Source organism: Mesoplodon mirus (assembly GCF_964341445.2).
Source record: "Mesoplodon mirus genome assembly, chromosome: 11".
Taxonomy (NCBI): domain Eukaryota; kingdom Metazoa; phylum Chordata; class Mammalia; order Artiodactyla; family Ziphiidae; genus Mesoplodon; species Mesoplodon mirus.
In genome coordinates, this window is record NC_138987.1 from 57,744,151 (window position 1) to 57,757,240 (window position 13,090).

Below are 13,090 nucleotides of genomic sequence, written 5' to 3' on the forward strand. Positions count from 1 at the left end.
AAGTCTTGGAGTAAAGAATTCTGTTTAATACATCATCCCACCTTTATTCAATCACAACACCCTGTTTTCAAGTAATAATAATGTTTCTAAGAGTTTAATGGAACCTACTATGTGCTGGTCACCATTCTAAGTGCTTTACATGTTTTAATTCATGTAACCCTCACAACAGCCCTGTAAGTATCACGAGGAACAAAGGAACAGAGCGGTTACTGAGACACGCAACTGGTAAGCAAGCAAGCCCAGCCCCCTGGCCTCAGCTCCGCACTCCTGACCTCCCACAAAACACACTTTGGATCATGCTACCCTTGTCCACGTTTCTTAAGCTTTTTCTGCCCACTTATCACTATGTGGGATGGAAAACCCACAGACGAAACCATGCCCCCTATTCTCAGATGGTACTTGAAAATAAGGAAGAAGAAGAGTTTCTTCTGATCATTGGGATTTTTTTTAATGTCATTAATCTGTTCAGAAACAAAAGTTAGAAAAAATCTTTTTAAATTAAGAGGAGTTTGGGTAAAACTCTCCCTGGAACCTCCTGGAGGACCCCTTAAATGTTGATCCCACTGCCTGGATTGCTGTCTGCCCATCTCTCTCCCCTTTCCTCTGGGCACAAATCACATTCATCCTACAGAACCTTAATGAGGCATCATCTCCTCTCTGAAACCTTACTTGCCCACCATGTATGGAATGCAAGTATTACAAGTACATTACCTGACTTCTTATGGTCACTGGTTATGACTTAATTGAGAAGTAAAAAGAGGAGAGCTGAGAAATCATCTTGAGTCCTGGCTGAGGTAGAGATTTTCTTGAAAGCTGAAAGTTAAGATTCATAGCTTAAAACCTTAAAACCTGCAGTTCACTACCCCAATATTTATGAATCCTTATGGTTGGAAGATATTTCTTTATTTAAATGAAGATGTGCTCACACTCCCTCGTGGGGGTCTCGACAGCAAGACACTGAAGGAAGAGCACGTGGTGTCACTGCCTTGCCTTCAGCTGTCATCTCCCAACCTTTTCATCTCCTCTTCCTTCTGTGGCCCCTCACTGGGCTCCCGTTATCGCTCTTTAGTTTTAAAGGCAAGTTGTCTGGTGGAAGTGGACCCCTGGATGAATGTGAACAGAAAAAGGCCCTCTGGGGCTTCCCTGGTGGCGCAGTGGTTGAGAGTCCGCCTGCCGATGCAGGGGACGAGGGTTCGTGCCCCGGTCCGGGAAGATCCCACATGCCGCGGAGCAGCTGGGCCCGTGAGCCATGGCCGCTGAGCCTGCGTGTCTGGAGCCTGTGCTCCGCAACGGGGGGAGGCCACAGCAGTGAGAGGCCCGCGTACTGCAAAAAAGAAAGAAAGAAAAAGGCCCTCTGATGTGCGTGTTTCACCCTCTACTTTTATATCCTATTAACGTCTGGACATTTTTACCTGGTGATACTGGTTTTTGACTGATGGCTTTAAACACAAAAATCTAGAAGCTCTTGAGTTGAAAACTACTCCCGAGAGGTCCCTTTAGTTTGTAGGCTAGTTTGGTAGGGTAGGAACGTGGGGCAATGAGAACCAAAAATATCTTTTCAGAGCCAGGAAGAAGATGCCCTGAGAATTAGCGGCATTAGCGGACTAAGACTTCACAGCCAGAGGGTAGTGAAGTTACGGGGTGGAGCCAGGACTTCTCATTCACTGTTTGTGGATCATTTTGGAGAAGAATCCATAACACCTCAGAAAGTTATGCATGGACAAATCTGAAAAAAAATGAATTTAACACCAGAGGTCAATCTCACAAACATAACGTTACGTCTCAAAAGCCAGTTAGAGATCTAGAAAGAGAGATACGGTATAATTCCTTAAACATAGTAGGCTGCTACCTATATATTATTTATGGGTTCGTACATAGCAAAATTATGAAGACACTGGGGTGATACATGTCATCTGCAGGATAGTGGTTGCTTCTGGGGGTGATGAGTGGAAGCAAATTCTGTATCTGGGTGTTAGGTACCTAGGTGTCCATTTTCTTGTTTTCCCTGCTTCTCTATATGTTTGAGACATGCGATTCTCTTTTGAGGAAATTTTTTATTATGAGGGTTCAGATTGAATAGTAAGGCACTCATTCTGTAAAGTCCTTTGAAGTTCAGGGTTCCATAGTGCCAGGCGACATAAGTAAAGAGAAAGGGCATCTCCAATCTCAGTAATATATCTCCTGTTCCTCTTCTTAGGAATGTTCCTGGCTGACATAATTGAGAAATACTTTGTTTCCCCAACCCTATTCCGAGTCATCCGACTGGCCCGTATTGGGCGCATCTTGCGTCTGATCAAAGGCGCCAAAGGGATTCGTACCCTGCTCTTTGCCTTAATGATGTCCTTGCCTGCTCTGTTCAACATCGGCCTCCTGCTCTTCCTGGTCATGTTCATCTTCTCCATCTTCGGGATGTCCAACTTTGCGTATGTAAAGCACGAGGCTGGCATTGACGACATGTTCAACTTTGAGACCTTTGGCAACAGCATGATCTGCCTATTTCAGATCACAACCTCGGCCGGTTGGGACGGCCTGCTGCTGCCCATCCTAAACCGCCCCCCTGACTGCAGTCTGGATAAGGAACACCCAGGGAGCGGCTTTAAAGGAGACTGCGGGAACCCCTCCGTGGGCATCTTCTTCTTCGTCAGCTACATCATCATCTCCTTCCTGATCGTGGTGAACATGTACATTGCCATCATCTTGGAGAACTTCAGCGTAGCCACGGAGGAAAGTGCAGACCCTCTGAGCGAGGATGACTTTGAGACCTTCTATGAGATCTGGGAGAAGTTTGACCCCGATGCCACCCAGTTCATCGAGTACAGTAAGCTGGCAGACTTTGCGGATGCCTTGGAGCATCCTCTCCGGGTGCCCAAGCCCAACACCATAGAGCTCATTGCCATGGATCTGCCAATGGTCAGCGGGGATCGCATCCACTGCTTGGACATCCTTTTTGCCTTCACCAAGCGGGTCCTGGGAGATAGCGGAGAGCTGGACATCCTTCGGCAGCAGATGGAGGAGAGGTTCGTGGCATCCAATCCTTCCAAAATGTCTTACGAGCCGATCACGACCACGCTGCGGCGCAAGCAGGAAGAGGTGTCAGCCGTGGTCCTGCAGCGTGCCTACCGGGGACATTTAGCAAGGCGGGGCTTCGTCTGCAAAAAGACAACTTCCAATAAGCTGGAGAACGGAGGCACCCACCGGGAGAAAAAAGAGAGCACCCCGTCTACAGCCTCCCTCCCATCCTATGACAGTGTAACTAAACCCGAGAAGGAGAAACAGCAACGGGCAGAGGAAGGAAGAAGGGAAAGGGCCAAAAGACAAAAAGAGGTCAGAGAATCCAAGTGTTAGAGGAAAGCCAAAATTAAACACTGTACAGATTTAAAACTTGCAAGTGAAAGATTGTTTACAAACTTCCTGAATATTATCAATGCAGAACAGCTGTGGAGACACTGTCACCCGAAGATCTATACCAAACGTAGTCTGCTTACCATGTAACACGGTTGCATCCTGAGCAGTGACCTGCCAAGGGCAAAGGACCCTGCTCCCCGGACTCACAGATTTTCTAATGCTTGGGCAGGTGGTTACTGCATGTTCCACATCAGTCAATGCAACTTAGGACAAAACTATCAGGATACAAAAACAGAGGCGAGGCTGCCGGGACCAGTGTATTTCCGTTGCAGCCAAATGGATTTTATTTTCATTCTGTTGATTCTTGGAAGCAGAAAGCATCCATTTAAAAGTTTGTTAGTTCATGCAAACTCTATTTGCATTCTTACATTAGTTAGGCTTAGCAGCAAAAAGAAAAAACACACATACTCACATTTAGCCCATGTCATTTAATTGTCAGTTTCTTTGACATAAGCCGCATCTTCTCCACATGGGCTTCACGTGGTTTGGAGATGGGTGGGGGAAAACAATCAGGTTTCTTCAGGCTGAGGAGGACTTGCTCAGGCCAATTCCAAACATTGTGCTCGTTCAATGCGTAGAAATGATTTGCATGATGGCATGCCGTGATCAGAAGTCATGCATGAGAACCATACACCACAGGACACTACTAATCCTGTCCCCTGCACTGGGTCAGCCTTTGGACAGGACCCAGCCCTGCACCGTTCACTGTATCTGGAGGAAAAAAATGGTAAGCGTTCCATACCCGCTGCAATTCTTTCTGAATTCTTAGAAGTCTTTCGTACACCTTCCGGGTAGGGAAACATAACCAACCAATTGACTACCACCACCAACAAAAAACAAACCCAGTCCAACAAGCAGATGGATCCGTTGTGTGTATATGTTTAACAGACATCTCTAACATACAGCCATTGTTGCACATTTTGAAAGATGAACTATTTAATGCTGCTCTGTGTCCCATACATGGGAGAATTTTGATCTCGAATGGCTTGTATTAACGTCACTGTAAAACCAAATCCTAGGGCTAAAAACAAAAATCAAAAAAGATTTTTTCATTTATATCTTGCAATATTTATGATGATTGTTTAGCCTTCATACTGGAGAACTGACTTTTTTTGGGGTAGAGATAAAAGTGCTATTCAAAGTAGCATGTTATCTCTAGAGGGTCATTTGGGGGAACTTAAAACAACCTTTCGTTGGGGGTAAAGGGGTGCTCACTTCATCAGTATCACGTCCTTCTGCATTGTGGCTTTCTCGGGGCTTGGGTCCATGTGGAGAGGGGTTCAGATATTCTGAACAGGCCTGTCTTCTACAGAGGGGTTGTCACAAGCTGACATACTGCACGGTTCCTCTTGCCTCCATCACATTTTTCCACCAAGCAGGGCTTCCTTTACCCACAGAGGTGGGTGAGGGCCACAGCACTGGAGCTACAGCTGTGGTTTCTTTCATTTATTATTAGAATAAATTGTCACTGGTGGGGCCTCAGTAGAGATGGGGCCGCCTCTGAACCCAGCCCACTTGGTTTCTTTATTGCATTGGTTCTCACAAGAAAGCGACTTAATATGAATCCTTAAGAAGTTCCAGCTTCCCCCAGCACATTCCCTTTCGGCCAGTTTTGCCATCTGCTTAGGGACCTGCCCATTGTCATTGGAGGGTGGCTTTGCAGGGGAGTGTCATAGCTTCCGTCTGTCTCCCGCTTCAGGGAAGACAGTTTTTAGTCCGGGGGTTTCTCATCTGATGACTAGATTTCAGAGCTAAGATGCTGCAGTTGAATGTGTCAGGAAGTCGATACAAAGAGTGAGGAGAGACTTCAGCATGCAAACCAAATCAAAATAAATTCTTCCTGAACCATAAAGTGGAGGGAGAAAAACAACCCATAATCAGACACACCAATCTGCCTTGCAGTAGAAGCACTTTGGATGTAATTTCACAGTCCACCTGACTAGTTTTGCGTAGAACAAACCACAGCAAGTCAGTAAGCAGAGCTTTCTATCTTGTTGGACCATTAGAAACTCTGTCCAGCTTTCACAAGCCTGCTTCTGCGGCACCATCCGTAGTACTTTTTGTACTACACCTGATACCAGGTTGGGAAGGCGTTTTTCTCGGTGACCCTGCTAACTGCTGGGATGAATGTATAGTAACGTGTACAGGCTACATCGTAAACAGCACAAAACAGAAGCTGACGTGTGGTTATTCTTTTTAAGAGAATTATAAATACTGTAATATATCATTTTATTTTATTGGCATGCCTTTTTGTAAATACAAATTATTAACTTATTAAATAGGAAATGGCTTCTGGCTTATGCCATTGTCATGTTTATTTTTATTTTTTATACTTTTCTTTCTTCTTAGAACTTAGATGCTGTCAGCCAATGTACATCCCCAAACCAGACAGACAGACAAAAAATTTTTTATTGCTAATGGTCTTTTCCAAAACAACAAAAAATATATATATTTTTGTTCCAATGTGCAATAAATTCTAACCACTTCTATGCAAGATTTGGCTAAACTTCATAATCGTTCTTGTTCTTAGGTCTTGAGATGGGCAACAGAACTATAAGAGCCCACTCCGTCCTCTAAGTGCTCGTGCTAGTGACGTCATTAAGCTACTAGAGCATAGTAAGGAGATTTTTCTGAGCTCTGACCCTTTTCCTCCCCCAGACCCTGGTCCCCACCCAGCGGGTTATCTCCTCAGTGACACACATGGGCCTTGGTATCTGACACCCATCAGCCAGCTTCATAGGGAAGAAGCCACCTCCACTCTATTTGAAGTTTCACTTTTCTTTTTTTTTTAACTTTTCCCACCTTCTTTCCCCTCACCCATCGCCCCTCTACCCACCCACTCGCTCACGCACTCTCGCCCTCACCCGCCCTGCTCCACACTTCTTTGGTAGTAAGTGATACCATCACCAGCAGTTTACACCCGCAGTTAACAGGCATTGAACTCAGAGTCAGTGATGACGTTCTTGTACGTCTTCACCGAGTGGGTAAGTGGCAACGCTTTGCCAAATATTAACGAAGCCAATCAAAAAAGCAGCAGCAGCCACAGTATCACTGCACATATATATATATAGATATATAAATACAATATAAATATTTATTTTTTGTAGCCAGGTCCTTGGTGCAGTATTTATACTCCACAATCCACCTTTAAAAAAGGACAAAAAGCAAAAAGACGTGTGATGCTGTTAATTTAAAACGCAGAGCCAAAGCCACTGAGCAGCAGCTGACACGGTTGCTTGTTTGTGTATGAAAAACACTTTCCCCTCTTCTTTCCTTAACCTCCATGTTGCTTAGGATGAGGAGACTCCGTAATTTAAAGCAGAGGGCGAGAGCAGGATAAACTTCCCAAGTCAGCGGACCTGCTCCCATCCCTCTCTGAATGAGCCACTCTTGGCATCAGAAGTTGACTGAGGAGAGATTAACAGAAACTCCCAGTCAAAGCCCCTGGAACGACAGTGCCCAGAGTTCTTTTATTTTTCGCCGCAACCAATGTAAGCTTGTAAAAGACCAATAGTGAAGACTAGTATATTAGTGAACGCATGGAGGCCAGCACTGCTCTAAACGAGACGTGATAAAAAGTACATCACTACTATAAGCCAAAAGGAAACAAAATAAAAATGACCCTTTTTACTGTACAAGGGAAGCCTGTCTTGGTGTGCATTTGTTGCTTGACTCTCCCAATTTTTGATTCCTGGGAGGGGTCTGGGAATTGGGATTTCAGCACATTTGGGGAAAGGAGGGGGAACGGAAGGGAGATAAATCAGAGGGTTTCCTGCAAAGTTCTGGCTAAAAAGTAGGGATTGGAGAGAAAAGCAAGGTCCTGTCCGTCCCCCCACCCAGATCCCCAGTCACCCATTGCATGTGGCATTCCTCCCGCTACTGGGCCAGTGCTTCAAGGCCCATGAAACCCCTTCCTCATCGGTCCCCCCGGCAGAGCCCCCAGAGAGGCTGTCAGCCGACCCAGCTGGGCTGGCCTTACTTCTTCCTTTTTCATGTTTTTTAAGAAAAAAACATCCCAACGCCCCAAAGCTCGGGCGAGCACAATGCCCAGCAGCCTCCCCTCTGCTAGCTAATGCTGGGCCCTGCCCTCCATCAGCCCCAGCGACAAACCAGCAGACTAGGGCTGCTCTCATTCGCATTCGGCAGGGAAGGGGGGCGCCCCTCCCCTTCCCTCACCCTGCCCGGCTTTGGGGACATCCCTCTCTAGGCCGTGTCTCCCAGTCCAGGAACACTCAGGAGGATTTTGAAGTGCCCACTCTAGTCCGCTCCAGTAGCTCCACTCTGGAGAGAGATGGCTGGTAGGTCAGTCCCCATCCTCCTCCCCTCAGCCCCCGCCTCCAGGCCTGCTGTGGAGGTGAGATTGCCATGGGTTATGACTTTGTGACTTGAGTCCTGGGCATCTTCTGTGATGATGCCTCTTTCTTTTCTCAGATGTTGCCCAAAGTTTTGCAAAAAGCTTCGTTCATTTTCAGGTACCCCCACCCCCTAAAGAATTGGCTGCAACTAGCCAGCCAGGGGGACATCAGGCGAGAGGAAGAAGTCTGGGTTGGGAAGGGCCCGAGGTTTGCACAGTCTGTGCTGTGGCTCAGCATTGTGCTTTCTTGGATTCCCCTTCCAAGAGTACCAAGATTTCCTCCGTCAAAACACTTCTGAGGCACCCCCTACCCCTGCCCCCCACTGCTGTTTGCTGTACATAGAGGCTAAGTGGGGTGGGGTGGGCGGGTGTGCACGTGTGGTGTGTGTGTGTGTGTGAAGAATGTATATAGGTAAAGGGGAGCGTGGTCCAGTGGTTCCAGAAAAGGGACAGAACTCCTGTGTTCCATCCCCAGCTTGACCACTGACTCGCTGTGTGGCCTTGGGCAAGTCACTTAACCTCTCTGTGCCTCAGTTTCCCCATCTGTAAAATGGGGGTAATAATACTGACCTACCTCACAGGGGTGTTGTGAGGCTTTAACTAAATGTTTTGTAAAGTGTTTTTGAGATACAGAGGCAAAGGCACTAGGGAAGGGCAAAGTATTATTTGGACTTAGGGAAGATGAAATGGTACCATAAATGCTGCTATTCTGAGAGCCATTTTAAACTGCACTGCTCCAACCACCCCCGCTTCTCATCACCAGGACAGCAGGTCGAGAAAATGTCTTTCCTTTCACTTGCTTCTGGGGTTTGTGATTATTCCAGACACTTAATTTTTTTCCCTTGCTGTATCTCCTTCCCTCACCCCCTCGACTTGTTCCCTGTTCCGTTTATGTGGAAATGGCAGAAATGCTTGAGAAATGAGAATGTATAAGAGGATCGGAAGTTTATAGTCTGAAATTTCAATTTTACTTTGTACTGTACATCTTTTTACTTTAGAATTTGCAATAAAGGGTTACGTCAATCTTGTTTTCAACTCTCTTCTTGGACTGGCCTGTCATTCTGTCACTACTCTCACACCGGAGCCCCTCAGCCCAGGGTAGCGGGGGAGTCAAGCACTCCCACCAAGCAGGACCCCACAGCTGTCCTCTCCCCTTCCTCTGGCAGGCGCACAGTCTGAGTAGGATCTGTGTGAGGGCTCACCCAGGCTCAGCTCCTCTGATGGGCAGGCGGTGCCCCAGACACTCAGGTGGGTGGGAAGTTTGGGGCTCCAGGTAGAGCTTCAGGAGGCCTTGCCTGACTGGAGAAAGCAGCAGGCCCTGGAAGTGGGCACACCTCTAGCTGTGCCGCCCCCAGCCCACTCCAGCAGGGCCTCAGAATGAACAGAAATTCTGCACCTTGTTCCGGTCCCCATCCTGTTTCTCCAGCTCCCTTACTGCTCACGGATCACTCCCTCTGGAGCTCAAATTTCTGGCTCAGGCAGCTCTGGATGCAAACACCTGACTATTCCACTAACTAGTTGTGGCCAGTTTCCTTATGTGTAATTGAGATAATACCTTATAATCTTGGGTTTTGAAGATTATATCAAATAATGTATGTAACTGCTTAGCCTAGGGCCTGACACACAGTTCGTGCTCAATAAATGGTAGCTCTTAGTGGAAGAATAAGTGCGAGACAAAGAAGGAACTAAAGCTGACAAGAATTGGGAGGGTCTGCCCTCCCGGGTAGACTGGCACCCGAGCCCTCCTCTTCCACTGGCTGCCCCCCTGGCTATGCCGGCCATTTCCAACCAACAAAACCAATCGCTCTCACTTTTGTGTATTTCGTAACTTTTATAATATGTCAAAGGCAGCACGCCACCAGGATTGTGCTCCCATTTCACAGCCGGGGACACAGAGGCAAGGGGGTATCTGGCCCACCTGCAGCCCAGGCCCCCGGGGATGCGAGGGGCTCTGCAGTCAAGAGCGGCTCCTCTTCCCCGCAGCCGGGCGCCCCGGCGAGCCGCAGCAGGGGAAGGGCAGGCGGCGGGAGGCTGTGGGGCCGCGCCCCGTCGCCGTCGCCGCCCGTGATCCACTGCGTGAGCAGGATGAGCAGCGCCCCGGCGCCCAGCGCCCCTCCGAAGCCGGTGAGGAAGCCGAGCGCCAGAGGCCCGGCCCAGCCCGTGGGGCTCCGCTCGTACGGAGCCTGGGGCAGTCGCTCCACGATCAGCTCCAGCTCGTCCCAGTTGGGCCAGCGGGCCGAGGAGCGGCGGGAGCGCGGGGCCGGGATGGGGGCAGCGGGGGCGCCGGCTTGGGGTAGGTAGCTCTGCCCGAACTTGCGCAGCTGCAGCGTCGCCTGCTGGTGGAGGCTCTTGCCCAGCTCCCGGGCCACGTCCGGACGGCCGCTGCGCCGCAGGGCCCGGGCCACGCGGTCCCACGACAAAGACGTGGCCTCGGCAACCAGCCAGGCCGCCAGTCCCTCCCGGCAGCCGTCGGACACGTTCGCGGGCTCGGCTGCCCGGCCGGCCGGCTCCCCCGCCGCCTCGCGCCGCCGCCGACGACGACCCGGCGCCGCCGACGTGGGCACGGGCTCGGGCCGCGCCAGCCGGTCCTCCGAAAGCCTGGCCAGCTCGGCCTCGACGTCCGGCTCCGGCGCCTTCAGGAGCGACTGGAAGTGGCCGCACTCCTCTGGAGTCAGCAGCTCTGCCAGGCGGACGGCCGCGTGAGGGCCCATGGCGTCCACGGCCCCCGCCGGAGCCAGCGCCCAGCCCCAGAGCGCCAGAGCCAGGGCCCCTGCCAGAGCCCGCGCAGCCATCGCCGGGTAGTGACCACAATCCACGGACTATGGGGGGAGGAGCTTCGAATGCTTGCGGATGGGGGAGGGGCGCCAACACGCACGGATGGTGGCAGGAATGAGGTTTTCTACATCTGGGGACTGGGGGCGGGAGGAGGGGGACACCCAGGGACGGGAAGGGGGGCCCTCCGACACAGGCAACTTGTCGGAGGAGGATCTGCTAACATCCAGAAACTAGGAATTCAGAGGGGAGGGTCTCACAAAACCTGGGGATTGGAGTGAGAGTTTCCCAATACCCAGGGATTGGTTGGGGGGGGGCGGGACTCAGTCCCCCAGGAGGCAAGGATTCCGGGCCCTTAGACTGAAATGCCTGCCCGAGGCCTCCGGGCTGTCCCACTAATGTCTCAAACTTAGCAAGTCTCCCACACCTCCTCTAACCCATTTATCGACCCTCACCCTCCACCAGAAGCCCTAGACCCTTTGCTCTCCTTTATCTCCGATATCCAATCAAGTCCCACATTCTCTTATTAGCTGCTAAATACAAAATATGTATAGACTCTACCATTTCCCGTCCTCCCACGGGCTCATCCAAACCCTCCTCCTCCGTTTGGATAAGGTAAGCTCCTCCTCAAGTCCCCTACCCTCAAGGACTGAACTGGCTTCCTTTCCCCAAGCAAGCTTGGCTCAGGCTCTCCTTTAGACCTTGGACTGCACTCGGCTCTGCCTCGGTCACTCCCCAGCTGACAGGTCCCTTCTGGGACGCCCTCCCTGCCCCCCACACACCCTTTTGCCTGTCTCTCCATTAGGCACCCCTCCTATGTACTCCCACAGCACGCTGCCGCTCTGCCTGTTTACTGTCTGTCTCTGGCATTAGAGTGTAAGGTCCATCTATTGTCCCCAGAGCAACTAGTGCATAATAGTGTTCAGTAAAGATTTGTTGAATCAGTGGGTAAACTCTTAACTTGCAAATCCGTCCCTGTCCACCAGCCAATAACCCCCTCCCCGCCCCACACACGCAGGCTTCATGGTGGAGCCTCAGCTCTTCACAGGGCATGGAAGGTCCTCCCAGTGCAGCCGTGCAGTTCCATGATTCCTCCCACTTCTCCCCACTCCTGCCCTCACTTTATGCTCTTGTAACAAGTCACAGGTATGGTGCAGTTTCCAGCCTCCATAGCTTTGTCAGGCTGTACCCACCAAATCCTGTCCAGGAAGTTTTTCTGACCCATCACTACCACTACCACCACGAGTCAGGATCTTTTTTGGGCATTCTTTCCTAGGCATCCTCTATCGGGACACTTATCTGCAAAGTAACTAATTCGAGGATTTAGTCAACATTTACTCAGTGTCTCCTATGTGTACCAAATACTGTGCCAGACGTGAGAACATAAAAATTTTGATACGGTCCCTCCTCAAGCAGCTTTATCCAGTTGTATTTTCAAATGATCCATTTCTGAGCTTTTCCCACCCTGTACTGTGGGCTCTCCAGAATGGTGGCTGTGCTTAACCATTTCTGTATCCTCAGTACTACGTGGTGTCTGCACAGAGTAGGTGTGTAAAAAACCAACTAGAGTGCGAGGAAGTGTCGGGACCTCCAAGGGCCAAGAGGGTTGGGGTCGGTGAGCCCTGGGGCAATGCCCTGGAGCCCCCATGTCCAGGTACACCAGCTGTTTCTCTTGGAGGGGAAACTGCTTTGCAGGGTCTGGCGTTGGGCTTGCTTTGCCTCCTGAAAGTCCTGGGTATGCCCTTAGCCTGAGCCCGAGGAAGCCAGGGGGCCTGCGTCCCTTGTGCTCCGGTGCATTTTCAATAATTTTGCTCAGCGCATTCGAGACCTCAGGAAGTTGTGGGTCAAAACCTCTCATGGGCATCTCCATATAGCTTTTTCAGCAAGATGTTCCTTCCTAGTTTTCTGTGTCCCAGTTTATGATGAGCTGTCAGAATTTGGGGATTGACAGATAGATGGTGACAGACAAAGGATCCCATGTGACCTGAAAGACTGGAACACACTGTGTCCACACCCCGCCCTCTGTCCACTTTCTTTCTGTCCAAGGATGGAATACAAGTATGATCCTAGCTCTGGCCAGCAAGGGCTGCTGTCCAGGTTCTGAGTGAAACTTCCTCTTCAGCCCCCCTTTCCTCCATGCATACATCTATTCATTCATTCATTCATTCAACAAACATATGAGCCCTTCTTTATCCCTCATGATTCAGAGCCCTGGGGATATAAGTCAGCCCCAATTCTGAGCCTCTAAGAGCTCAGAATTGCAGGCTTTTCATCTGGTGGCCTCAGTGCCCAGCACATGGCGGGCCCTTGCTGTGCCAGTGAGTAACAGGAGTCCCACAGACATGTTTTGCTGAAGGAAAAGAAACACCCACAGAGCCACACCCATGGCTCCAGCAGATCTGGAAGCCCAAGCATTCCCCAGAGGGCTCCCCACATCCTGCTGCCCCCAAGAAATCCTCTGGAAACCACGTATCATCGTTTTAATACTGTGTAATACTTTCTTTTAAAATACAGTCTTTTCTGAGGTAGACAGACCAAACTGCAGAGCATCGTCAGACA

At 50.0% G+C, this 13,090-nt stretch overlaps 2 protein-coding genes across 2 annotated transcripts in view; one reads left to right on the plus strand and one right to left on the minus strand.

Annotated features, from left to right (window-relative positions):
• SCN8A (sodium voltage-gated channel alpha subunit 8) overlaps positions 1 to 3,345 on the plus strand; it is a gene marked incomplete at its 3' end in the record, with an annotated part of 182,904 nt that extends 179,559 nt beyond the window's left edge. Inside the window, exon 27 of the mRNA XM_082635167.1 lies at positions 2,198 to 3,345. Coding sequence (XP_082491293.1) covers positions 2,198 to 3,345 — 1,148 coding nt within the window. The remainder of the gene's footprint in view (positions 1 to 2,197) is intronic.
• Positions 3,346 to 9,588: 6,243 nt separating this feature from the next.
• On the minus strand, positions 9,589 to 10,551 carry TMDD1 (transmembrane and death domain 1; the record flags this gene model as incomplete). The annotated part of the gene is made up of 1 exon (XM_082635975.1): positions 9,589 to 10,551. One exon carries the CDS (start codon positions 10,549 to 10,551, stop codon positions 9,637 to 9,639), a length of 915 nt encoding a protein of 304 aa, XP_082492101.1. The 3' UTR covers positions 9,589 to 9,636.
• Between the last annotated feature and the right edge of the window lie 2,539 nt (positions 10,552 to 13,090).